The sequence below is a fragment of the Sycon ciliatum genome, chromosome 4, assembly GCF_964019385.1.
Source record: "Sycon ciliatum chromosome 4, ocSycCili1.1, whole genome shotgun sequence".
In the NCBI taxonomy this organism is placed as follows: domain Eukaryota; kingdom Metazoa; phylum Porifera; class Calcarea; order Leucosolenida; family Sycettidae; genus Sycon; species Sycon ciliatum.
The window spans coordinates 11,613,381-11,639,578 of NC_088646.1; the positions used below are offsets into that span (position 1 = coordinate 11,613,381).

The window sequence follows — 26,198 nt, forward strand, 5'->3', positions numbered from 1 at the left end:
GGATACATTGGCCGAGTGCGCACAAACCCACTGCCCTTGTCAATTGGTGCTCTTCTGTGTACTCACACAAGGCAGCCCATCATTCCCTACTTGGGCACAGTCATTGACAGTGCTTGCTGAAACCGTCACAGTCGTGCACCAACGTAAGAAACCATGTCGAGATAAGTTGTGGTCTGTTCAATCAGCAATGGTCAATAAACTCAATAATTATCGTACATGCCATCACTTCTCGTCGGTACATGGACACAGTATGTGCACTACAATGCTACTGGAATCCTGATATACATGTCCAATCGATCACCACGGCATGGTTCAGAAAAAAATAGCTAAACACAATTCAATGCGCAGTATGTACAGGGCAGCTACAGCAGTATGTATAATAAAAGCTTTTGAAACGACAATGATGACGGCAATTTAAAAGCACGGGTGGTTCAGAAGTAAATTATGTACACGAACTGATAGGCGACAACACCAACATGAAAGATACTTCAAGTACTAACCACCAGACGGAATAACAGCAATAATATACACAACAAACCGTTGTACAAGAAGTGTATGTGGCGATGATATGCTTGGTAGAGAAAGTATACTATTAATTTTATTTACTATTTACAAGAAGATGGTGCCAGCGCCTGATATAACCCTGCTTGCATATTCAACTTCGGCATGGCATTCGTGAGTGTGACTGACATGTTACGATGTGTTCTACATTGAGTGGTACTCTGTACTGTAACGTTACTGTACGTGGTAGATGTCTATGGGTATGGCATATGACAGCCATGCACATACACACACACGGATACATATCATGAACACATGCAGCAGCCTACTACAGCCAATAGATATGCACCAAAAATAAATCACTGCTGACAATCAACAAATTCACAGGGTTGAAGTGTTGCATCTATTTACAAAGCTCGGACGGTAGGTAAGTACTAGTCCGACTCCGGGTAGAAGGTTGGCCAGCCAGCAGAGTCAAACGCTTTCCTATACAGTTTCCAGACACAAGCAGAGTGCTGCACAGCAGAAAGATGCAAGAGCCAAGCAGACAGAGGAACGGTTCCGCTAAGAAAAGGCACGGACACCGTATACCGTAAAGTCTTGTATAAAAGCCGCGGCTTCTATGACTTTCTTGGTGAAATTTTGCAGGCTTCTAGACAGGCTTCTATACAAGACAGGTATTTCTATGTGTGTCAACACTAAAACCAGGCTTATGTGTGATTTGATGGGCCCAAAATTGCGGCTTCTATTCGAGGGCGGCTTCTATTCAAGTGCGGCTTTTATACAGATTTAGGACAACAGCAGCCAGTATGCAGAGTGTACGACAGAAGTTGTCTTTACTCTTTAGTAACCACCACACAGTGTGACACGTGTCCTGCGACAATACCCTTTCTTTAGGGATGGATGGCGGGGCTTCGACATGCCGATGTTATCTAAACACAGGTGACCCATTAGCACAGTCAGTGGTCGATAAAGGCACAGTTACTGTACCATCAAACGCTGCATTTTGGTCTCTGCAAATTGAACTTTTCAGTGGATTGTACTTCTAGGGGTATGCCAACCAACTACATTGTACACTGCTGCTCAATGAAATCCGATTGCGGGAGTCAGGGTTCCTGCACCAGTGCAAGTACACAGCCCAATGTTTGCAGGTCTGGGCTGTCCACGCCCAACACATACTTCACCTACGTGATGATCGGATTTCATCGACCAGCATTGTACGATAGATGAATCAAAAGATCCTGGATGATCCCATGCCGGCACTGGAAGTTTGCTAGCGAAGTATGCTTCGAGAGTGTGCATTTCTAAAGACACTTCTGCCCCCCCCCCTCTTCGCGCCTAGTAAATTCCAAAAAGCAGCAAGCGAAGACAATAATCTTACTGTAGCACTCGGCTGTAGCGCCTCCAACCAAGAGTCTTGAAACTGGTCCGAGACGGCCGTCTTGGCACTAAGCGGCCAAAACGCCAGCAGCCGCAGTGCGTATCCCAGGCAGTCTGGATTGGACCGGCACAGCGGTATGATCAGATTGACAAACACATGGGCTGCCAAGCTGAGCGAGCCCAGCTCCTCCGATACCTCCTCGGCCAGGAGCACTTCGGACAGGCGTGTCAGTTCGTAGAAGAAGTGAAACCAAACAGTGCTGGGGACATGGCGACTGACACCATCTTCTTCTAGCGCAGCTACTATACAGTGGAGTAGCCGTTGTAAGGATTTAGAACACCCTCTTTTCGCTGTACGTGCAGCCAGATGCAGCGTGAGCACGAGGACAGTTGGATGTTTGGTTAACACCTTTGTAAAGGACGCCGGCAAAGGCTGTACCAGGGCGCTGTGGAAGCTCTCATCAGCTGTCCCGGTCTCGGCCATCAGCGTGGTGTAGATTGCAATGCCGTCCATGTCTGAACAAACATTGACCAGCACGGCCATGTGCCGGTGAATCACGTCGAATTCCTGCCATGTACACACAGTCATGTCCACACAGACACACGGCAAGAAAAAGAGATACATGTATCACTGATGAACTGTCAGCACCAGACCAGTGTACTATCTAGACTAGGAAGGGACATGACAGAACACCACAGCATTACTTGTGCAGCGAGTGGACAAGCACTGCCAGAAATCTCAACAATCTACTAGTGATCCACATCAAAGCACTAATCACACAAGTACATGTACATGCACAGGTTGACAACATGCTGAGGCAATGCATGCGATAGCATTTCTTACCAGAGGAGGTTCGGTGAAACTCTCAGATTGAAACATTTTCAGTGCCATCAGGCTACGGTTTATTAAGCGAAGCAAGACTTTCAGATTGGAACTTTCCTGAGCACAGACAACAGGAACAATAGCAGAACGCTGCATTCGTCGGTATCTGCTTTACTGGCACCTACACCCCCCCCCCCCCACACGAAAACGCGCATACATACACACCACAGACACTGCTTTCCTGGCAGTTGTTCCCAGGCTGATCAACACAGCAACAAGCACCGGTCTCTACAGAGACGGCGGGACAATCTACACAATACATGTCTGTGTAGGACCAACAGATGTACTCATGATGGCCAATACAATGGGGCCGTAGCATAGAGGACATTACAGCTGCAAAATGGAGAGAGCAAGAGAGGGAGAGAGAGAGACAGAGAGAGAGAGAGAGAGAGATAGAGAGAGAGAGAGACACACACACACACATACACACACACATACACACACACACACACACACACACACACACACATACACACACACACACACACTCTGACAGAGACAGAGACAGAAAGAGTAGAAGATTAATTTTAAGTAAGAAATAGAGTTGTAGAATGGACATGCTTGCATTCCAAAGAAGGTGTTTTACACACAACAACTTACTCGTGGCAGTTTACACTGTTTGGCCATGTCCCCAAGTAGGCTCACTAGACTGGTGCATAGCAAGTGCAGGACGTGTGGTTGGTGTGTAGCCATCGCCATGTCTCTGCAGGTCACACAACAATATACACACACGGGATGTGGCACATGTACATTGAAGTGCTTATCTCTAACTCATCAGCCTTTCTAATCTAAACCAGAGACATTAGTGGCCACATTGGTGAACATGGATAAAGAATACGTTAGCCATGCAGAACTAGTATAGGGTCATCATCTACACTCCACATACATCAATTGGCAGTCCAAGCAACCTGGCTGCTATCCATGCATACAGCAGCACATAGAGCCACAAGCAAACGAAATGAACATGAACACCTTACACATGCGGGGTATGCACACGTGCCCGCACCCCCCCCCCCCCCCCCCCCCCCACACACACACACTTGATCACGCATACTACAACACTGATAGATACACCAGCATCTACGCACTGGCAAGCCTTACCCATCCACGTCCTGTTGACTGATCAACGTGGAGATTTCTTTGATGCGCTTCTCATCAATCTTGTGCTCGCGGACACACGCATCCAAGCACCACGTCAACTTGTGGCATGGATCTTGCCGTACTAGCATGTGCTGCGTTTCATGCAACGCCATCAGCACGTCCATACGCACCGTGCAGTAGTGTGCTATACCCGACTGACCGAACAGTGTGCGCAGCAAGCTGCAAAGCACAGAGTACAGGTTCTGAGAGCTGGCGACCATGTCCACCAGCTGTGTTAGGCAGCTGTGCTGTCGGCGCGTGCGCGGTGCAATCTCAAAGAAATGAGCAGCATCCTGTGCACCAGCATCCGCACTCAGAACTGCCGTCTCTTTCTCGTCCATGTAACGCTCCAGTATAGTGTTGACTTCTTCACAGAACAAATCCGAGCGCTGCTCCCAAATCTCACGCTTCGTGTGAATTGGGCAGCACGCGTACGCCTTGGGATTACTCGCCAGCAACTCCAGCAGATTACCGGGCACGGGCTTCAGGACGGACAGCAACTCTTTGAGCAATTGCTGAACAGGCTGTATGTGTGCCAGGAATATGATCTCACTCAGCAGTTTGCCTTTCTGCTCTGCATTGAACTCCTTGACTTTTGCAGATAGCGTCTCGGTGAACTTGGTCAGGACGCTCATGTGAAATTCGTGTCTTGGCCTACCCAACAGATCAAGCAGTGGAATGGCAGATTCCACTACGGGTGTACTGAAACGATGTGTTTCCTGAAAGCTTTTGATAGCAGCCACCGGGTTGTCGCAATCCGTAAGCATCGAGCGGATAGATTCAGCACCATCCATCTCTATCGGATGATGCGGCTGCAAAAGCACAGCAGTTGCCAAATGATTTTAATTTTAGAATATCGCCCGTTCAGTGACGACTTGTGATCGGTGCATCCTCGATCGAGCTTCAGTCCTTCAGGAAATCTACATTCCCCTTCCGATAAGCTGTGGCTTACGCCAGAAAGACGTTTGCTGACCACCTAGTACCTACAAAGTCGAAAACAGACAAAATTAATAAGATTGTTGTTTGTGAAATGAAGTGAGCACTTTTTTGTCACATCTCCGAAAAACCAAACGATCATGCATAGTTCGTACACGTCACACGTGGCTAACAAAATGTTGACGTCACTCACTTCCAACCGCGGGAAATCGGAGTTGCTTGAACTTTCCCGCCACATGGTGCGAGGCCACGTTCTCATCTCAGCTCTTTTCGTTTGCAGTTTGAGTTTGAGCTCTTGCTTGCTTCGATTCTCGTAGCCTTTCATTTTGAAGATACTCTGTGAGAGCACTTTCGGATATAGTATCAAACCTGCCTCGGTGCAGTTGTGCGTGTTCAGTATCTTCGCCACTCGCCGGGAACAATGTTGAAAGGGCAAACGCGTTCTGCCCCGTCTGGGAGTGCGGAGTGTACAGCAGCCCAGTAAGTACATATCTCCCGGAATGGCTCTGGACTTTCCCGCTACTGCACAAGAGCTCATCTCACGTATGTGCCGTCTTATTTTGAAGGTTGAAGGCTGCTGAAGCTGACTTTAAAGATGGATGCTTGACGGAGAAGGTATGAATCCCCTTTATTTGAACAACAGGTTCGCTCCTGGGCTCGATTTAGTGCTCTCGTCTGCTACGAATTCAAATATTTCAAATTTGCTTCTTGTCGTATTGAACTGCTGCCGTAGGGTTTCGTGAAGAAGAAGTGGAACTTGCTTGAGTCTCACCTTGGGCCTGCCCAGAAGAAACGGTATGTGGCTGTATTGCACCAATACACTCAAACATTGTGTTGTTGATTGGGGTATATGCACTGCATTTTCCAACTGTGTGTACTAGGGCTGAGTCAGGTAGCATTTTCTTCGGGTATCGGGTTCGGGTAGTTTTCCACGGGTAGCACGGGTACCCGATCGGGTAATGTTTCCATAGTAATACCACAATGCATCCCTTCCCTTACACATGTAGACCATGGTATACATGCGGAGTACTGTACACCACAGATGTTTTTTTGCACGATTTCCGCCCACTAAAAAATGGCGTCCTTTTTTTGCCGAAATTTGAAAATTTGAATCTCTGGCCGGGGTGGATTACTGAAATACTTATCGATATACTACTCTAAAGCAGGTCACTACCCAGCCCAAACTGGGTTCTGTACGGTGAAATCATGTTATTTTTCTTTGACTCCTTCCTAGCTTCACTTTCATACCTCGCGCACCACGATCGAAATTCAAATTGCCTCGCAGAGAACGAAGTTGTGTTCCACGCTCGACCTGAAATTGCGCAGATACTAGCACAAGCTTTCTTGGCCATTATCAAGGAGTTATCACCTCGGCATCGACTTAGTTGATTTGATTCGCCATAGGTATGTTCTTGACGAAGCGATCTGCGACATTTTTTTGTCAAGACGCGAATTCGTTTCTAAAGACGTGCGCATCAAAATTCTATTGTTTTCCTTCAGCTACGACAAGAGATGGACGCACACATATCTTATCTTGGCGAGGTATGTCGCGTTGGTGGCAGAAAATTCGCCACATGCACACAGAAGACCCATTATCCCGTTGCATCTTATAAATCCCAGCTTGAGGCCGTGCATGGGATAAAAATTGATGAAGATGATGCACAAGTACACCCCCATACATATGTGTATTGTGCCAGAGGGCCATGAAGAGAGCCAGCGAAAAAGCCATGCACTGCGGCGGTGGCTGTGGCCCTCCTGTGAAATGGACAGCACATCAACGCTCAGCCTGTTCATTCTGTACTGATCACACAGCAAAGGCCACGGGAAAACGGCATGAAAGCAACTCACACACTGGCGCGCGGCCGCTCCGCAAACAACACGCACTCAGGACGAACACGTGAGCACCGCAACCGCCACCCCAACACAACAACCAACACGCGCCTGGTTGTGATGAAGCCGAGACCCAAGGTCGGCAGAGCATCCCAGACCACGCCACCACTCCCCTTATTCATGGCTCACACATGACGGGTTTACGTGGCTCTAGTAAAAAAAAAACACAACAACCCGCCTCGCAAGCATCAGCAACACAACTGGAATGTGGTTTGGATGTGCCAAGAGAGACAGTATATGCAACAGGCAGCAGCCAACATACGGCAACAATTCCACTGAACAAAGAGCGGTTCATTAACGCACACACAGTACAGCAGTGCAACATATGCAGTAACATCGTGGACAACGCAGTAGAAGTACCATGCTGCGAAGAGTACTTTTGTGCAGACTGCATGTGTGAATGGTTAGCAACGCACAAGCAATGTCCTGCATGTGCCAACTGTTTGAAGGCATCCGAGCTAAAGATGCCAGGAAAGGTTCCACGCAGGATGATGGATGGTTGGACACTCCGGTGTGACTTCCACAAGCCATCTCTGCAAGGCTGCCCGGTGGTTACTCCGCTGAGAGATCTGCGAAAGCATGTTGCAGCATGCCAGTTCAATCCAGCCACGACGACAGCTCCAATCCGCACCGTTAGACAAAGCTCGACTGTCGAGGACGTGCTGTCCGCATCACCGTCCAAGATGTGCGGCAATGTAGCTGACCGTCTAACAGGTCACCTGGTGGCAGCAAGGGTGCATGACGGGCGGTTGGAGGTAAGGACAGCATCACATGGCAAGCCACAGGTCTATCAACGGGCTGTTGTGAGTAATGTGCCGTCTGACCGAGCTGCTGACACAACTTTGCGCCGCAGATCCTCAGAGTTGACGAGACATGCTGAGACAGTGTGCGGTGGCGTGGCTGGAGCCAGAGCACAAGAGGTGGCTGGCTTGCAGAGATTGTCTGTTGCTGAACAGGAGCAGCTTCTGTTAGATGCTGGCATCAAGGCCAAGAAGCCGTCACCCGGTAGTGCACTGGCTATCAAGGCAGACCTCAGCCTCCCGTGGAGTCAGTTGCGGAAGCTACGTCGCTGGCTACACGAATTTGGCGTTGAAATGGAATCTGAGAAGACAGTCCGCACATTTATAGCTTCGAAGCTGCCTTCATACACTGCCAAAGAGCTCCCTATGGCAGACAAGGATGGCGGAGTTACGATGATAGCAACTGTGCTCTTCCCTAACTTTGTGGATATTGTCATTCTTTCTGGACCAGCTGCAGGACAGTAGCCGACTAACATGGCATGGTGGAGCTATTCCTGAGTCAGAGATTTGGATTAAGATTGCCGGAGATCACGGAGGTGGATCGTTCAAGCTAAGCTTTCAGATCGTCAACACCGAGCATCCGAATTCACTCACAAACATAATACCGTTTTGCATCTTCAACGGCAAAGACACGCCTGCAAACTTGGAGACGGCATTGGGACAATACCGACCCCAGCTTCAGCAGCTTCAGCAGACTTCCTGGAAAGGCAAGACAATGAAGATTTATTTATTCGAGGACTATGAGTTCCAGACTGTCAACTTTGGATTGTCTGGCTCATCTGGACTCCGACCATGTCTCCATTGTTTATGCACGAAGAAGAGCATGGAGCTTGAGAGTGATGCGAGAGAGGAGGCCGAGAGAGAACCACGCACACTAGCATCTCTAGCAAGCGACCACAGCCAATATGTAGCAGCAGGCTCAAAGCTGGCACAGGCAAAGAAATATAACAATGTGATTCGACCAATTGTTCTGCCTGTGTCAATCCCGAACGTCATCATTCCAGTCATACACTTGGATCTCGGGATCTACCCCTGGCTGTTCGAAGCTCTGCGGAGCGAGCTCCGAATACTCCACTGGTGGCAAGAAGCCAGGCACTAGACACGGATGGTGCTGCGTACAAGAAGCTGTGCGATGTACATAGCGAACTGACTGCTGAACAGCAGCTCGTCCAGAATTTCAACCAGCAGCTAACTACGACCCAGGAACAGCTTGAATTGGTTGCACTGCACGTACAGCAGCAAGGCGGCATGGATGAGCTTGGTGTTGTCGCCAACTTGCAAGAAGTGTACCAAACAGCAATACAGCAGCGTGACCATCACCAGCAGCGGTCAGCACAACTTCAGCAGCAAGTAGACAAACTGAGCGGCTGTAAGCAATTCTTTGGCCCATGCGTCGCGGCACTGGAGCCAGTCCTACAGCATCATGGCATTGAGCGTCAGGTATACCACGGTGGTGCTTTCGTTGGTAATCACATCCACGAAGCCGTGAAACCCACCGTGGCCACTGCCATCACCTCCGCACATCTTTCGTCAGTCCAAACAAGGTGTCCTGACTTGTGTCCTGAGGCCACCAAAACTGCAGATAGATCGTAGCTCTCATGAACAGCTACGCAGCGTGTCGAGCCAAGTTCAGCCACTGCAAACCAGTCGATGACGCTGACTTGGGTCAACTCCAACAAGACATCGAGAAATTCCTGGCCCTCTGCAGGAAGGAAGTCGTGTCCAGGAAATTCGGCCACATCACGCCGAAGTTGCACCTATTAGAAGAACACACAGTTCCCCTGATGAAACGAGTCCGCGTAGGATTGGGCCTCCTCGCAGAACAAGGTGCAGAGAGTCTCCACTCTTCACTGAATCCTCTGAACTTCAAGTACAAGTGATTGCTCCCATTTTGGCTCTCTCTTTTTACAAGCATTGGAGGGTAAACGATGGTGTAAACCGTGCGTAAATCAGTTTCTGGTACCTGCTGGGACCGTGAGTGGGGGTTGGATGGTCCAGTACAGTACTACATTGTGCATTTACCTGTTCACAGGGACACTGAGCCCTGCATGAATAATGTGAATTGTGTTTGAAGAGGATGTCGGAATGTCCAAAGAACAGTGCGGGTATCTGTTTTGCCGGTCCTGCCTGGATTTCTTGTACACGTTTGCTTTGCGTTGAAATGAATGACGTTATCGGCTCATGTGCAGTGTGATGGTTCACTGTCTACTTCTGTGCTTGCTTCCGTCACTTGAGAGAGAGAGAGAGAGAGAGAGAAGTTTTGTTTGTGTCCGCTTTTCTCATGCCTGCTTCAGATTGTCCCAGCTTCAATCTGATTTTGACGGTGGTGACCTTGGAGAGGTTAGTAGCAGGGGTGTGTACATGTGCATGTTTAGCATGCCACTCCAGTATGTTGTTCATGGAACTTGGATCTCACACACACACACATACACACACACACACACACACACACACACACACACCCACACACACACACACACACACACACACACACACACACACACACACACACACACACACACACACACATAGTCATCAGAGAGGCATAGCGAGAAAGTCATACTTCTTTGGAAAAGAGTGGGCCTCCCTGCTCTATGCTTACAGATTGACTCGTCACGTTGATAATAGCAAAATTCCAGTTTCTTCTTTCACCATCTGTTTGGATTTCGTACTTGTCCGTGCATGGCTAAGAGAAGACTAGCATTGCAAACTTGTTCCGGCAACACTTAGCTGCAGTCAAATCATCTTGCTTTGCTGCATCGACACCCAATGTGTCTTTTTTACTAATACTTCCTCCGCGTCATCGAAATTGTCGCAGTTTGACTAGTGACTTGTCACTTGTTACTGACAACTCCATAAGCTCAGCCATTCAAAACTTATTACAGAGTATGATAGTCTGAAGACTAGAGTAACGTTCCAGGACAGTTGGACTGAGAGTTTTCATGCAGAGATGAAGTCCTCGTCGTCGCTGATGTCAATGGACGCAAAAATATCGTTCCGAAATATTTCAAGGAAGGGGTGAGAGTTGGTCGCGCCTTATCTCAAACGTTTTGACTTTCTCCACAGGACAAGAGCTGCTATGCTTGTCGTCTGCTAGCTCTGGATGATTTCTACTTCACCACCAACGAAGCCTAGTAAGAATACACGACCGTTGCGAGGTCGGTTGATTACCGTCGGCGGAATCACCTCGATCTTGAAATGAACTTTTTTTAGCCGTGGCATGCCCATTTATTTTAGCTGTGTGGTCACAGCTCATGCAGGTAAGGTGTACTATCACGTCCAGCGCGGCCTCTTTTTCAGCATCACTGCCCGGCCCTGATTCACTGGTATACCATGGTACGGCACCTGCGCGTGCATCACTAGCACTACGTGTAGAGTCCACACGGCTCTTGCAGGTACAATCATGTACTGAGTGTCCCGGCCAGAGCGACAAATTTTATCGCTGTTGCAGGCATTTAGTTTGCTGACCCCTCGATGTTTCTCCAAGCGCTGCCACTTGTTCCACGAAGTCATTCTCACCCAACTAAGGTAAAACAGTGATGAGGCTTGAGTGAACGGCCATAAGCACGAGAAATGTGCAGGCTGCAACGCCTGACTGATCTCAGCGAGTCGAAATTACCATCGCAGCGACATCAGCGAAGAAATTGCGTCTAGTTCAAAAATTCCAGCTTCCAATAACAGAAAATAGAACTTTGCCGTCACCCTATACTGATGACCATCGCCTATGTCCGATTCCTTGCCTCTGGTACGAGTGCTGGTGAGTAAATACCCCGTTTTATATCAAAAGTCAAACTGCGACAATTTCGATGACGCGGAGGAAGTAGTTAAAATAAAGAAGTAAAACAGCACTTGTCCGTGCCAAGTCACGTGATGCTGGGTGAATAAGTCTTGCTGGGGTTTTAGCTAACCTTTAATTTTTGCGGGGCACTGTGATCATTGCTCTCTTTGCTCCCCATCAATACGTGTATTGATGTGTGATGTTCTCTCTTCAGAGCTCCTTCTTGACCACTGCGAAGGAAGTACTAGGCCAGGCTGAAGAAACAGTGTTTGGTGGTGCCACGTCTTCCAAAGCAGCCGAAGCAGAAACAGAGGAAGCTCCTGCTAAACTCTTGCCAACAAAACGAACTTCAGGTTTGTGAATGTAATGTGGGCTGATTCTGCTGTTGACAACGACGTTGGTGCTGTATTACATTATATTCTATGGTTTTTGATCGTTTATTCTGATTTGCTTTACCATTACTTCGTCATATGTTTTCATTCTATGTAGATGCCAGTAGCCCTGAAGCCAGTCCAGCTGCAAAACGCACGCGTGTTCGTTCGCGCGGGCGCGCCAAGTCTTCCACGTCCACCCCAACGTAAGTCTTTAATGTGGCTAGATAGTTTTGGTAAAGACTTCCTTTCTCTGTCTTCCGTGATTCTCGTGTGCGCAAGTGCGGGCAGGTTTTCGAATGCTTCAGTGTGAGGTGCAACACTAATTTACACTTGTGTCTTGTTGTTTTCTTCTATCATGGCCTTAGTCGTCAGAGCAGTCGGCGGCGACGTGTGGTCGACAACAGCCAGTCTGGAAGCAGCTCACAAGATGACAGCACTGTACCAGAAGCAGATGACTCTGTCCCACCAGCTGCCGAGGTGGTGCGTAGCTGTACTGTCCTTCACTCTAGTGTGCTTGTCGTGTGTGTGTGTGTGTGTGTGTGTGTGTGTGTGTGTGTGTGTGTGTGTGTGTGTGTGTGTGTGTGTGTGTGTGTGTGTGTGGATTTACTTCTGACCGACTGAATTGAAGTACTGTATAGCAACCTTCTCTCTCTCTTTATCTCTCTCTCTCTCTCTCTCTCCATCTCTCTCTAACTGGAATGTTAAAGACTTTGGCATGCGTGAGACGTGTCCAGTTAACTTTTTTCTTCTTCTCTTCTTTCCACTGAATTACAGAAAGAGGCGCTATCTCCCATTGAAGAAAAGATGGACACCTCGGATAGTCCGGTTGTGGTTGAGAAGGATAGCAAGCCTCAGGTTGTAGACAGTGAAGTCACGCAGGCTGATACTGAGAAGCCTGATGCCGACACGTAAGTGGCTCATTGCCTGGCGATTTGACCTGCGTTCTGTGCTCTACTGTTTTTGCTTTCATATTCTCAAATTGACCCCGAGAACATTAGCACTGGTATTTTTTTATTCCGTATTCAGAGAACTATTACTTGTGAGCAGAAAGCATGTTGTAAATGATAGATCATGCAAGTAGGTATGTCCTTCAGCTGCTCATTTAGACCATGTTCTGTCACGTCAGAGTTGAACATGCCTGCATTGTGTACGTTTGCTGGTGCTGGCATAAAATAAAATATAGTAGAGTTCGCACGCTTGCATTACTGCTGCTATACCATTGTGTCAACACAACCGGCTTCGGAAGTTTCGCTTATGCCAGGCCACCATGGTACTGGTACTGTGCTGGTTATTCCTAGCGGGGAGTATTCATTAGAGTATCGGGCAATGGTCACTGTCAATTACCTATTCTCTTTTAGCATGGGCTGCCGGAACTAAGGTACTTGTGAGCTGATCTTGGATTCTGGCTTGTTTTTCTACTGTTCAGTTTAAAACCGGAGGCAGCGGATGATTCAGATACTCGCTCCCAAGCCAGCCAGGATGAGGTATGCGTGCGGTCAATGAGGTTGTTGACTTGTTGTATGCCATGTGATGTGTACCTTGTATTCAACTGGCACATTTCTTCGGTCATCGTTGCATTTGGAATGAAGATGATTGTTTCAGGTCAAGTGCAATTCCATTATCTCTGTATGTGCTTCAGGGTCCTGCTAGATGTCCAGACTGCCATCAGCTCCTGGACAGCCCAACGCTGAAGACGTATGGTGGCGATCCAGACAATGCAGTAAGAGATTGGCTAAGCTCTAGGGCTCTTGTGCATGTCTAGCATAGCAGTGATCACATTGACTAGGGTTAGGAGAGCTGCTAGAATATCATGTGTGGGTTTTCTTCCATGTGTGCCGAAATGGTATCTTTGAGTGCACGCTGTGCGCGAATGTGCGTGAGAATCATCACTTACGCCTTATTCTGTGTTTATTATCGCTTATCTCCCTACTGCTGCTTATATCACCTGTACATTGTTTAAAGAGTACTGCACTGGTTAGTTTCTCTTCTGCCTGTATCCACCTGAAGATAAGGCAATGAAAGTGTTTGTGGACATTTTGAAATGTTGATTGGAAACACTGTACCTTTAAGCTTGTGTTATCCATTGGTCTCATTACATTTTTTCTCCAAGAATATGAAAGCAAGTTTAATCCCGGCATTGCTAACTAGTTCTGCTGTGATTGGCTTGTGTTACTTTCCAGGTGGACGAATTTGTTGCCCTGGCAGATCCGCAGCTGTGTGTGTTTGAAGACGATGGCGGTCAAGAAGACATCAATGAAACGCCAAGTCACAGGCTGACAGATTTCACGTGAGTCCTTACTTTTCGCTGCTGTTGACCTTCTAGCTCACGTTTCCCACACTCGCAATTGGGGAAGCAAAAGGTTGGAGTAGCATTGCTATTGGACAGAGAGATGAGGAGCGGGCGCCGGGCGGCATCGGTCAGCAGAGGAAGAAGTCACCAAGCACACGGACGCAGCAGAATATACGATCCAGTGCATAACAGGTTTTCGACCAGGTTGCTTCTCTTTTCAGCAAGCTTCTTCCAATTTTGTTTTGCTGTTGTGTTCTTTTTGCCTTAGTGTCTATGACAAGCAGGGCCATGTCTGTCCATTTGACGGTGGTCTGATTGAGCGCAATGTTGAGCTGTTTTTCAGCGGTGTGGTGAAGCCCATCTATGATGACACCACCGATGTGTCCGGTGAGTTGCTCATAGTGTTGTCTGTGCACTCGCTTGTTTTGGCTGGCAGCGGTGCTGTACTTCTACCTAGCCTTTCGGCTTAGTTGTGGTGGATGTATGTTTTGACTTTGCCACCGTGTGTTGAATAGCAGATTAGTATGTTTGCAGTCACCTCTGAATGCGCATAGTAGGTCTGTTGTACCAACATGTTTCATAGATGGGTTGAGGTGGATGCATTTGTGAACATTTCCTGGTAATAGATGACCATGGCCCTTGTCTGTTTTGCTCGGCCACTTTCATGTTTGCTCTCTTTCATTGTCTTCTCTCTTTGTGCCTTGGTTCAGTTGGCGTTCTGACAGCTCGCCTTGGGCCCATTGACGTGTGGTGGACAGCTGGGTTTGACGGTGGTGATTCCGCGCTCATTGGCTTCTCAACAGGTATGCTTGTGTGGGTGGGTGTGTGCCTGTGTGTGCCTCTATACCTGTATCGTATGCAAGGGAGGAAAAGGGCGCCAGCTGCACGAAACATGCTACTGAGTTCTAACCTGTGGCAACGTGTTCTGGCTTCCACTATGGTTCACAACTATTGTTTGTATCACGCAAGCGGCCGACCATGAAGGGAAGTTCTAGTGTGGTGTTAAAGGTTCTAGCAATGCTGTCATGGTGTGTGCAATCACAGTGTCTTGTTTTCTCGTCATCGTGTTATACTGTGTGCAGCATATGCTGACTATTACCTGACGGCTCCTTCAAAGGAGTACGAACACATCATGTCCCTGATGGTGGAGAAAATCTACATGAGCAAGGTGTGTATGTTTCTCTCTCTCTCTCTCTCTCTCTCGCTCTCTCTCTCTCTCTCTCTCTCTCTCTCTCTCTCTCTCTCTCTCTCTCTCTCTCTCTCTCTCTCTCTCTCTCTCTCTCTCTCTCGCTCTGTCCCTATATCCAGACCATCTGGTAAAAGAAGAGCGATCGCTCTCGCGCGCCTTCGCTCTCCTTATTTTCATTTTGGGCGCACTTTTCGTCGCTCGCCTTGAGAATTTCGAGCGCATCCGCATCACTACGAAGTCCATTCTGCAAACACTCAAATATTTCGTAACTCAGCTTTCCCTGAACGTAATTGAGTAATCGAAAGGTCTATTCTAGGGGTGAAACGAGTATCTATTTTGACCAATCGATCACTCATTCATAAGGCCCAAACAAATAATGACCTTGTTTCCGGTCGCCCGACCGGGCCACTTTTTCCCAAATTCTGAAACTTTTTTTGGTGCCAAATGTATACAAACGGTGGCAATGCCATGTGTGCAAGTGCACTCAACGAGTCATAACTCAATCAAATCTCAACCGAATTCCACAATTAAAACAGCTACTAGGTAGCAGAGATTCTCAGCTGTCGGCTCGAAAACCTCCGGGGTCGATACGAGCTAGAATAACGGAGCTGGAAGGACTCGAACTGTTTGCTTGATTTCTCAGGTTGTACGAAAACAGGAATACATCACATGCTGTACAAGAACAGTGAGTCAGTACGCAGTCAACTAACTTTGACATTGATCCTTGCCGTGATATATGTACAATGTACATGTGTAGGTGCTCTTGTCCATCAATACCACAACAATTGAGGAACCAAAATAAAATATACAAAAAAAGTTTCATTCCGGCCGACCGAGTCTCCTTTTCGAGGGGTTGCCGACCGGAAACAAGCCTATTTTTTGTTTTGGCCTAATATTCGATCGAGTATCCGATTATTTCGAGTATTTTATCAAAATTCAAAAGCGCTAGATTTGTGAGTTCTCGACCAATTCGGAAGAAATTATCTGTGAACATCAGTGTGTCTGCTCTAGGAGTGTAGGACAGCCGGGTACACGTGTACCTGGCGCAACCATTTCAACCGGGTCGGAGCCGGGTACACATGTACCTGGCGCTGTCTCACCAGCCGAGTCACATGCTTCAACTGGTTGGTTGGTTTATTTTAATTCGGACAATAAACGGGAACTAGGCCCAATGATATAAAGGCGAATGGATAAGCCGCATTTAGAAAAGAGAGGACAGGCATTAGAAAATTACGAAAGAAGAAGTATCTGACACATACAAGCCATGTAGTCAGTCCTTTCAAAGTTCGAAAGTGTAAAGTACCAACCGGGTCACAGGTGACCCGGTACTATATTTTCAACCGGGTCCAAGCGCCGCCCAACCGGGTGGATTACCCGGCTCGCCCGGCGCTGGAGCAGACACTGAACATAGAACGAAAGTCGCCAACGTCTTGTACAGAGTGTAAAGTAACGATTTTCACCAGTGCTTTTATTATCTCATAACAAACTAACGTTACTTGCCGTGGTGATTGCATCGTCCCAAGTCATAAAATACTGACTCAAAGACATGCATAATGCATGCATACCAGTCGATGAGCGGTACAACAGAAGTTTTTGAAAATAGAATGCCAATACTAAAAAAAAAAACGATCGAGTGCAAAATTTCGAATACTCGCTCGTTTGAAATTTTCGAACGAATACTCAAATATTCGAACTAATCGTTTCACCCCTAGTCTATTCGCATTAGAAAGTTCTCAGCTGTCGGCTCCGACAAATCTGAAGTCGATCCGAGGTCGAATAGTGGAGTTACGGCACTCGCAAGGTATTTTACGTCCCGTTGCAAATATTCACTTCCGCACTTCGGTGGCAATCATAATAATTTTGACATACTAGTAAAGGATTTCCCTCTGTTCCGTGACAATCTGGACCAGGGAGCCCTACACATATAATACGTATGTGTAGGGCTCCCTGGTCTGGGCATGCAAAGACCTGTGTGACGTCAGGCACAGGTCTTTAGCGGTCAGCTACAAAAGAAAGGAGCGCTCTACGATGAATACCAAGGGTCCATAAACATTTGTGAATACTACAAAAAAAACATGGATCTTAGCGAATTGTCTCAATTATTTCCGTTGCGCGTGTCTTCCCTGCTCTCCCACCACTCTCCTTGAGAGGATAGCGAGAGTGATTGTTCACTCTCCTGGATTTTTCTTACACGAAGGTCTGTATATCTGATGTCTTTATTAGGCCTAGTCTTTATATCACTTGTCACTGTTGCTAACCTCATTATCATTGTGTTCCTTGGCATTGTCTGTGTGTATGTGTGGACTCTGCTGCAGCTGGTCATTGAGTTCCTGGAGGAGAACCCACATGAATCGTACGAGGATCTTGTTGATATGATCCAGGTAAAGTCAGGCACCTTTTTATTTTACTGTTTTTCGAATTGTGACAATGGTGTCATTGTGTTAACATTGTCTGGAAGAGGGGTGCACTTCCCCCACGATTGTGTGTAACTTCAGCTATTGCGATGCTGAGTGTGAATATCCTTGCTCCAGACATGCACCAGTGTATACGTGGTAGGTATGGTTACGATTCATCCTTTCTTGTTGGTACTCTGCCTGTTCAATGGGTTGTGGGCACACATGCCTCTGCCATGATTAGGCCAAACAAGCCCATCAACTTTACTTTCTTTGTTTGTTTTGCTCCTAGTTTTCAACTCCTCCCAAGGGTTGCAACAAGTTCAGTGAAGACACTCTTCTCCGTCATGCCCAGTTTGTCGTGGAGCAAGTAAGTGCGGGACTATCATTGGTTGTTCATTTGCTCGTTGTGTGCCTTTCTGTTCATATTGTGCCCTCTCTTTACCATTGTTTCAGTGTCACCTCACAATGTGCATGCGCCTATCCAGTCCATTGCTTTGTGAGAGCTAGCAACAAGATGAGTGTTGTGTTTTGAATTGGTATTGGGCAGCGATTTCATCATGGTGATGTATTTGCATTCGTGCTGTTATGCACTCAGGTGGAAAACTACGACACACCCGACGACGCTCAGGACAGCTACTTCGTCCTCTCGCCGTGCATCCGCGCTCTCATTCGTCTGGCTGGTGTTACTCTTGGTGGCAAAAGGTCAGTGGTCGGTACACGTGGGACAATGCACCTTGTTGAACCGTGCATGACAGCCTCAACACATTCATTGTGCAATACGTCTTGCTATTTTTAGTCCTCGATAGAGTGGAGTGTGTGTATGATAACATAGATAGAGTGAAGTGTGTGTATGATAACATAGATAGAGTGGCAGGGGCGGATCCAGGAGGGGTTCCAGGGGTTCCGCGGAACCCCCTAAATTTTGTAATTGTACTACTGGCAACCATATGCGTATCCATGTACATGTATCAGCTATTCAGTCTGGAACCCCCCTGTAGAGATCGCTGGATCCGCCGCTGAGTGGAGTGTGTGTATGATAACATAGATAGATTGGAGTGTGTGTGTGATAACATAGATAGAGTGGAGTGTGTGTATGATAACATAGATAGAGTGGAGTGTGTGTATGATAACATAGATAGAGTGAAGTGTGTGTATGATAACATAGATAGAGTGGAGTGTGTGTATGATAACTGTTGAGTACAGTGCCCTGTGCTGTTATTATTCATTGCCTTGTTCAGACGCGGTATTCGTCGTCCACGTGCACCCCGTGCTCCCAGGCCCAAGAAGGAGAAGAAGATTGCCAGTGCTTCGATGGTAAGGCTGGCCTGCTTACTAGACTCTGGATAACCTTCTGTGTGGTTGACATGTGTTGTTGTTATTGATCACCTCTGTCCTTTCTCACTTGTCCTCGTTCCTTCCTCTTTTAGAGGATATGCCATGGTAAGATGAGGCACTATTTGGGCATATCACGTGTATGCTGGGGCTTTGGACACTTGTGCCAGTGGTTGTGAGAATTATTCCCTCAACCCCACGGCTAGGCGCTGCATCGGCCGCTGGGTCTTTCTGGGTTTTCCGGGTGTTAGCGGCCCTCTTGTGTTCCGTATGGAACGGAGACGAAATTTTAGGGTTCACGGCTTGCCACTTAAAGCACCCGTCACGTGCGCCTCCATTTTGGATTATGGACGCGCGCGACAGGTCGCAACAGCGCCTGTCAAAGTAAAAAAATATCGACTCGAAGTCTAGCCGGAGAGCGTACTTTTTGAATTGTTCCTTCACTGCACTCAGGCTTTGCATTTTTGCTTCAGTTTTTCTGACTGACCTGGCCTTGATGATGGCGGCGGTGGCGGTCTTGGCGAAAGATCCTGTTCCATCTGAAACACTCTGTCGCCTTTTCTTGTCTGAGGTTCTGGCAAAGCGCAGCTGCATCGAACCTGAGTAGATGTAGCTGCACGCATCCTTTGTTTGCCCTGCAAATCTCGATCTGTCGCTCTTCTTGCTGTTTGGCCGAAATGGCTGATGCCAAGGAAGAAAATATTCTTCCTGTAAAGAGGCCGAAACTGAGCAAGGGCACGTCTAGGGTGTACAAAGAAAAAGAAATGTCATGGTCGTTTCAGCAGCTCACGAAAGCCAACACGCTCCATCGTGTCGGGATCGGAAGTATCCAGCACGGCTGTTCCGAGCGCTGCTGCTCTTGTTATTCTTCTTCTTCAGAAATTCTGCACACCTTGTCGGCCAAAGTACGCGCACGGAAAATAGATGCGCTAAGCCGTTTCTTGTTCGATTTTGACAAATAATGGCTTGTTGTTTTGCTCTCGACCTTGGCTATCCTTTTACCGTTCAATATTTTACGGAAACGCAACGGGCCCCCCCCCCCCCCTGTTTTTTTAGCCGAACTTTGGCTAAAGTTACTGGAAAACCCGGAACTCGTTTGAAAAATACGAACGGTGGAAGTCTTGGAACGTCTTTCGTGCGTGTGGATTCAAAAATTCACGCAGTTTGAGCCAACCCTAATGAATCCCGTAGAGTTGAACGTGAGTGATATTGATGGGAAAATGCGATTTGAGCACTCACTGATTGTGTGTACAGTATATGCACGCGCCTGTCACGTGCATGATGTAGCTGGCGACGCTAGCATGCCAATCCGTGAACCCTAAATTTGAGTCTCGCTCTCTCTTTACCTAACTTCATCATAAAGAAAGGGTGGCTTGTCAACTGACAACCACTATGTTCAATTTCTACCTACTCTCAAAGCGCTGAGTTACTTAGAAAATCACTCTATCAAGTCTTGTAAAGTTATGACGTTTCGGGCCAGTCGCCCATAAAATGATACGTGGATTTATGAAGGATCAATATTCATTATTTTTGTCGTGGGTAAGTGGTCACTGGTCAATGTAGCAACAGTCATTTCATTCTGTTGGTAACAGCTGGACAGCTCCCTTTCTTCTGAATCCTCTTGTTTGATTTTCTGCCCCTGTACAGGCTGTGACCACCCCATTAGTCCGGAACATTTTCGACGTATTTTTCCAAGATCAGATCGACGGAAAGGTTGCTACCAGTGGTCGCCGTGAGCGCTGTAATGTCTGTGAGGTGAGTTGAGTTGAGTTTGCAACATTGACTACTGTAAGACATGTATATATAACGAGGAAGCAAATCTAACGTTTTAACGGATGACATTTCTTCGTTATAATAAGATCCGTTGAGGCCGTACTGCTTCATATATGCTGTGTGTGGATATGGCAGAATACTGCAAGATCGTTAAAGGGGAAGTTAAGGCAAAAATTAAAATTTCACCAGTTGTAGTCTTCGGGGTGCTGAGTCGAATGGTCTTGGTCCGAGAAAGCTGAGACGCTCCCTTCCTACTTGAATCCCAATCGAACTCGCGCACTTCCACCGAAACTGGGTGACTGCGCCCTACTAGATGGGGATTTGTATGCAAAATGTCACTAAAAGCGCCGTTTCGTTCTTATAAAAGCACGGATGACCGCGATTGGCCCATATGTTGTAGTCTTTTGGACGCTGAGTCGACTGGTTTTGGTCCGAAAAGGCTGCGATGCAGCGTTCCTCCTTTATTCCCAATCGAACATGGTTGAACAAGCGGTCACGTGCTTCTGCGTACACCAGTCAGCTGGTCACCGTGCCTGCAGGGTACAACTTACTAGCCTGTTTGACCTTTTTTGGGTGCAGTCCTGTCACTCGAGTTGAACCTTGGTGTGAAAATTGTCGCCTCCTGGCGTGGTGACCAGGTGATTTGGGCACCCAGGAGCACGTGACCACTTGTTCAACCATGTTCGATTGGGAATAAAGGAGGAACGCTGCATCTCAGCCTTTTCGGACCAAAACCAATCGACTCGGCGTCCAAAAGACTACAACATATGGGCCAATCGCGGTCATCCGTGCTTTTATAAGAACGAAACGGCGCTTTTAGTGACATTTTGCATACAAATCCCCATCTAGTAGGGCGCAGTCACCCAGTTTCGGTGGAAGTGCGCGAGTTCGATTGGGATTCAAGTAGGAAGGGAGCGTCTCAGCTTTCTCGGACCAAGACCATTCGACTCAGCACCCCGAAGACTACAACTGGTGAAATTTTAATTTTTGCCTTAACTTCCCCTTTAACCCTTTCACTGCCAGCTGACCACTCAAGGTGACAAGGCGCTCCCTGCCAGGCTGTCAGCTGAGCTGTATACCCCCTCCCTGCCAGGCACTTTTTACCTCCAGGTCGAAAAATCGAAAGACCAACTTCTCATGGATTTTTTGGTACTTTCTGTACGGAATATCGCTTTCCAAAGTATACATCGTAGGTAGACAACTCATAAAGGAAGCCATTGCCGTCGAAAAAAATCGCAAAATCCGAAGTACAAACGTGCTGCGCGCTCTAGCGCCAGCCGCTGTTCAAAAATGCATGTCATGCGAAAGTGCGCCGTGCGCCGCATGCGCTACATACACTATGTACACGACCGGCCCGGACCCTCGCGAAGTAAAGTTAGTTGTTGTTTTGGAGAGAGAAGCAGATCCTTTTTTTTGTTAGCTGGGATTGAAAGATCTGCCAGTGGACCGGAGAGCTACAACACTGGAAGCAGAAGAGATGGCGTTCGGAATGTTCTCTGTCTTCGTGGCAACAGGACTTCAGTTGCGAGAAACTTTCGTCCTGTTGTTGCGGACGAAATTCTTGTTGCTGCCACCAGAAAACTCGGAGAACGAAACGATCGTAAGTCGTTTGGTGAAGCGGATCGTGTCGGTGAACAGCTGCGGAATGTTCTGCCGCCATGGTGGTCGTTTGTTCTCCCGATTAGCAGCAGTCCGAATACATTTCGACTTCGGAGAGTGAAGCGCTTCCCTGTTCCGTTGACAACGCGGCGTTCGCGGGTGTAATGCACTTTCGCATCAGCTTGCAGTAGATCGTCAGGTATTGAGCCAGAGGTAGGTGTCGTTGTAGAAAGAATATAATTATGTTGTAGCTGACATACCTGTAGTGTCTCTTGACTGTGCTGGTCGCCATTGTAACGTGGTAGTCCTTAGAAAATTTTAGTTCTGGACCCAGTGAGCGCCGCCAGCGCTGTTTCCGCCAAGTTTGCAGTGAATGCGTCCGTGAGGAATCCGTCGTGTGGTTGTCTCTACCCGTGATTCCAATCGCCTATCGCAATGGATAGCCGCCTGGAGTCTTGGCCAATGGCTAGGCATCAAGTCTGAACCAAATGTCATGCTCCTTGCAATGAAAGTTGACGGGAAAGAGAAAAAAACTGGCACCGACTCAGCAAGGTGGAAGTGCGTGAGAACCGATTTCTTCCGCGCCGCTCGGCTAAAAATCAGATGCGCATTTTCAACGACGCTGGTTCGATTTTTTTCAAATGGCAACCCATGTTTCTGGCAGCGTATTTCGATGGGCATGGACCTCTTCTAGGGCCTAGTGGCCCTCTACCACGGCTAAACATCTCCAATGTTCAAAAATAGCGGCCCAAACTGGGTGAAGTCTGCCTGTCGACAAAAGTCGACGGTGGCACTGGGGACTGCATGTTTGCTTGTCGACTTTCGTCGACAGTGGCACTCAGAGTGCATGAATGCGCTGTCGACTTTCGTCGACAGTGGCAGTGAAAGGGTTAACATATCTTCTCGTTAACCTATGAATTTTGGACAATCGTTAAATTTGCGACTCGTTATAATAACATGTCTTACAGTATCTCTGCATACTGTACTCTCTTGTGTGAAAAGTAGATAACGAAAGGAAAGGTGCATGTCAGCCACCCATCAGTTTTTTGACAAGGCGCATTGCGCTCTTCTCCACACACACATCATAGGGTATTTGCAGGTTGTGTGATATCTGAGCTGGTCCTGGCTGTATCTTTTCTCTGCTTGTGTTTTATCAGGCATGCCGTCAGTCTGACTGTGGCAAGTGTCCGCCTTGCCGGACTATGACTAAGTTTGGTGGTGACGGCAAATCGAAGCAGTGCTGTGTACAGCGACGGTAAGCAGCATCTCGGTTTCCTCTGAGATGTTCCCTTCGTCTTCGCCTTGTTCTCACAATGTCTAACACATGTTTGTATTTTGATATCAATCAGATGTCCGTACATGGAGCTGAAAGCAGCAGATGAAGACGAGGATCTGGCAGAGCGTAAAGAGCAGGATGGAGAGGACGTTTCTGACAAGGTATGACCCAAACTCCTAGTACACTGTGCCTTTGTGTTGTATGGTGCTCTCATGACGTGTGTGCTATCCCTTTGCTGATATGTCTATTGACTACAGGCTAAATCCAAGCAGAAGCGCCCTGCCAAGCAGGCCAGGAGTGACCAGTCCGTTATCAAGGTTGGTCAAGTGTGGCATGACAATATACAAATTCGTTTTGTTTTGATTGCAATTAATTGAATTCAGGTTCTTCCAGCTCGATCTTTTCCTGATAGGTTACTTGTGCTTGTCTTCTGACAGACGAAAGTCCAATGGGTTGGTGAGCCAGCTATCACGAAAGGAAAGAAGAAGTACTACAAGAAAGTTCTCATCAATGACGAAGAGGTGAGTGTCGTTGTCTGTGCCAGTCCAACACATTCCCTGCTGTAGCCCACCATGATCTTCTATTCTTCTGTGATATATCTTGGTTTACCCCACTCCTGTGGTGCCTGGTTATATTCAATATTTGTTTCTGATTTCAATCTTGGTTCACGATATTTCAAGTGTACGTGTTAGTGTTGTGCAGAGTACACAGATCAAGTGAGTGTGTTTCTGTTTACTGTGTGTTGTAATTGGTCTATGGTCTATTGGCAGATCTGTGTCGGTGACTGTGTTGCCCTGTGTCCCGAGAACCCGACTGACCCTCACTACATTGCCCTGGTGGCGTACATGTGGGACAATGAAGGCAGCAAGACGTTCCATGCCGTGTGGCTTTCGTAAGTCAGCGGGGTTGTTTAAAACAAATATTCTAGTGAGCGATGTGCTTGGGTTTGCAGCTATCAGAAGTACTGTAAAGTCTTGTATAGAAGCCGCAATTTTGGGCCCATCAAATCACACATAAGCCTGGTTTCAGTGTTGACATACATAGAAATACCTGTCTTGTATAGAAGCCTGCAAAATTTCACCAAGAAAGTCATAGAAGCCGCGGCTTTTATACAAGACTTTACGGTAACCTGACTGTTGAGAACCATACTTGTGCAGCATGAGACCAACTTTTCAGAGCCACGGCAATGAATCAGCCATTTGATACAGGGGGCAGTTCTTGATCTACTTGTGCACGTGGCTGGAGGCCCGGTATTTAATATTTTTATTGTTTTTGTTGCTCTGTCTCCCCATTCACTGCCAGGCGTGGCTCGGAGAGCATCCTTGGCGAGGCAGCAGATCCCGGTGAGGTGTTCCTTGTAGATCAGTGTGATGACAATCCACTGGGCTCAATCCTGTTCAAGTGTGCTCTGGAACACCGGGCTCCGTCAGCTAACTGGCGCATGGAGGGTGGCGAGGAAGAGGCTGCCGCTACTTCTGGTTATGGTGATAAGAAGTTCTTCTATCAGAAGTGGTATGTGTACTTCGTTAGTCGGTCGGCTCTTATATCTTTGTGCCAATCATGTGTTAAAACAGTGAGGCAATGTAGATTTGGAAGCAATTCCTGCAATGTCTGTGTTGTGTTGCAGTTGAAGTTTCTACATTGTTTGCTGCCTGTGCTGTCTGTCCTGTCTGTGGCATCAGGTATGACCTGGAAGCCGCTCGCTTTGAAGATCCTCCCGCTGACATGCTGGCCTTGCTGTCGAAGAGCAATGCACGGCCAGAGTGTGTGGCATGTACACGTCAAGCTGCGGAAGAGCAGGTTAGTGATGTTCCCTTCAGTTTGGCATGACAGTGCTGTTGAGCTTGTAAAAAAAAAACTTCACATGCTTCCCTGAAAAGCTCAGCTACAGGAGAGCTACCGGTACTAGTTGGTGTGACTCAGTCATGAACTTTCTGCCATGGCGACAATCCTGATCACTCGTTCACTTCCACTTCTGCTTTGTTTTCCAGCGCAATGAGCCCACTCCTGGGAGTGAGATCAAGTCGGAAGGATCAACATCATTCTACTCGTGAGTTTGTTCACATTGTATTGCTTTGCTGTCAAAATATTCTGTGTCGATGGTGTTCCCGGGTGCTGCGTTGATTGCGTTTGTATGCTTGGTTGGCTCGTCTTTACGTGTGCTTTGCATCTATCTTTGGCCGTGCCTTCCCGTTGCTTGTGTATTAATATTTCCATTTTGGCATGATGCTGAAAGTGTCTCTTACTCTCGTATGATTCATACCATATTGTTGTACAGCTCGTTTGCCTTCGAGGGAGACACGTACTCGGTCGGATCTGGTGCATACTTCTTGCCGACTGCTTTCTCGTTCAAGTAAGCCTTGGTGTGCTTGTGTGTGCATGCATTTATGTGTGTGTGTGTGTGTTTTGGCTTGAATGTCTGTAGATGGTTCAACTTGGTGTCAAAACGTGTTTTTGTTTCCATTGTCTACTCGCCTCCCACCGCTGTAGGAGCTGCATCTGCGCCTTCATCCTAGTAGAGGGTGGTGGCTAGAGGGTGGTGGCATTCCTATGGACACGAAATCTCGGCCTCCAGCTGAGTCTCACGCGAACCGTGAATTTAGTTTGCATTGTCTAGTGAGCAAACTAGTGATCATCTTCTCATGGTTTGTTCATGTCTGT

At 47.5% G+C, this 26,198-nt stretch overlaps 2 protein-coding genes across 2 annotated transcripts in view; one reads left to right on the forward strand and one right to left on the reverse strand.

The window, feature by feature from the left end:
* Positions 1 to 156: 156 nt before the first annotated feature.
* Positions 157 to 4,901, reverse strand: LOC135814483 (negative elongation factor B-like). The gene is made up of 5 exons (XM_065327605.1): positions 3,866 to 4,901; positions 3,365 to 3,467; positions 2,726 to 2,821; positions 1,883 to 2,449; positions 157 to 1,016 (listed from the first exon to the last, which is right to left on the reverse strand). The coding sequence occupies exons 1-5, from the start codon at positions 4,696 to 4,698 to the stop codon at positions 936 to 938; spliced, it is 1,680 nt and encodes a 559-aa protein (XP_065183677.1). The 5' UTR covers positions 4,699 to 4,901; the 3' UTR covers positions 157 to 935.
* A 202-nt stretch (positions 4,902 to 5,103) lies between these two features.
* The window catches only part of LOC135814492 (DNA (cytosine-5)-methyltransferase 1-like), a 30,157-nt gene continuing 9,062 nt past the window's right edge, over positions 5,104 to 26,198 (forward strand). The window contains exons 1-28 of the mRNA XM_065327614.1: positions 5,104 to 5,320; positions 5,407 to 5,455; positions 5,574 to 5,635; positions 9,825 to 9,870; positions 11,523 to 11,661; positions 11,798 to 11,885; positions 12,048 to 12,162; positions 12,457 to 12,590; positions 13,109 to 13,166; positions 13,322 to 13,402; positions 13,863 to 13,969; positions 14,241 to 14,359; positions 14,683 to 14,775; positions 15,055 to 15,140; positions 17,477 to 17,542; positions 17,847 to 17,924; positions 18,153 to 18,259; positions 18,796 to 18,871; positions 20,537 to 20,644; positions 23,419 to 23,516; positions 23,611 to 23,698; positions 23,795 to 23,854; positions 23,975 to 24,058; positions 24,308 to 24,429; positions 24,840 to 25,049; positions 25,220 to 25,337; positions 25,529 to 25,587; positions 25,816 to 25,890. Coding sequence (XP_065183686.1) covers positions 5,262 to 5,320; positions 5,407 to 5,455; positions 5,574 to 5,635; positions 9,825 to 9,870; positions 11,523 to 11,661; positions 11,798 to 11,885; positions 12,048 to 12,162; positions 12,457 to 12,590; positions 13,109 to 13,166; positions 13,322 to 13,402; positions 13,863 to 13,969; positions 14,241 to 14,359; positions 14,683 to 14,775; positions 15,055 to 15,140; positions 17,477 to 17,542; positions 17,847 to 17,924; positions 18,153 to 18,259; positions 18,796 to 18,871; positions 20,537 to 20,644; positions 23,419 to 23,516; positions 23,611 to 23,698; positions 23,795 to 23,854; positions 23,975 to 24,058; positions 24,308 to 24,429; positions 24,840 to 25,049; positions 25,220 to 25,337; positions 25,529 to 25,587; positions 25,816 to 25,890 — 2,585 coding nt within the window. The 5' untranslated portion in view covers positions 5,104 to 5,261. The remainder of the gene's footprint in view (positions 5,321 to 5,406; positions 5,456 to 5,573; positions 5,636 to 9,824; positions 9,871 to 11,522; positions 11,662 to 11,797; positions 11,886 to 12,047; positions 12,163 to 12,456; positions 12,591 to 13,108; positions 13,167 to 13,321; positions 13,403 to 13,862; positions 13,970 to 14,240; positions 14,360 to 14,682; positions 14,776 to 15,054; positions 15,141 to 17,476; positions 17,543 to 17,846; positions 17,925 to 18,152; positions 18,260 to 18,795; positions 18,872 to 20,536; positions 20,645 to 23,418; positions 23,517 to 23,610; positions 23,699 to 23,794; positions 23,855 to 23,974; positions 24,059 to 24,307; positions 24,430 to 24,839; positions 25,050 to 25,219; positions 25,338 to 25,528; positions 25,588 to 25,815; positions 25,891 to 26,198) is intronic.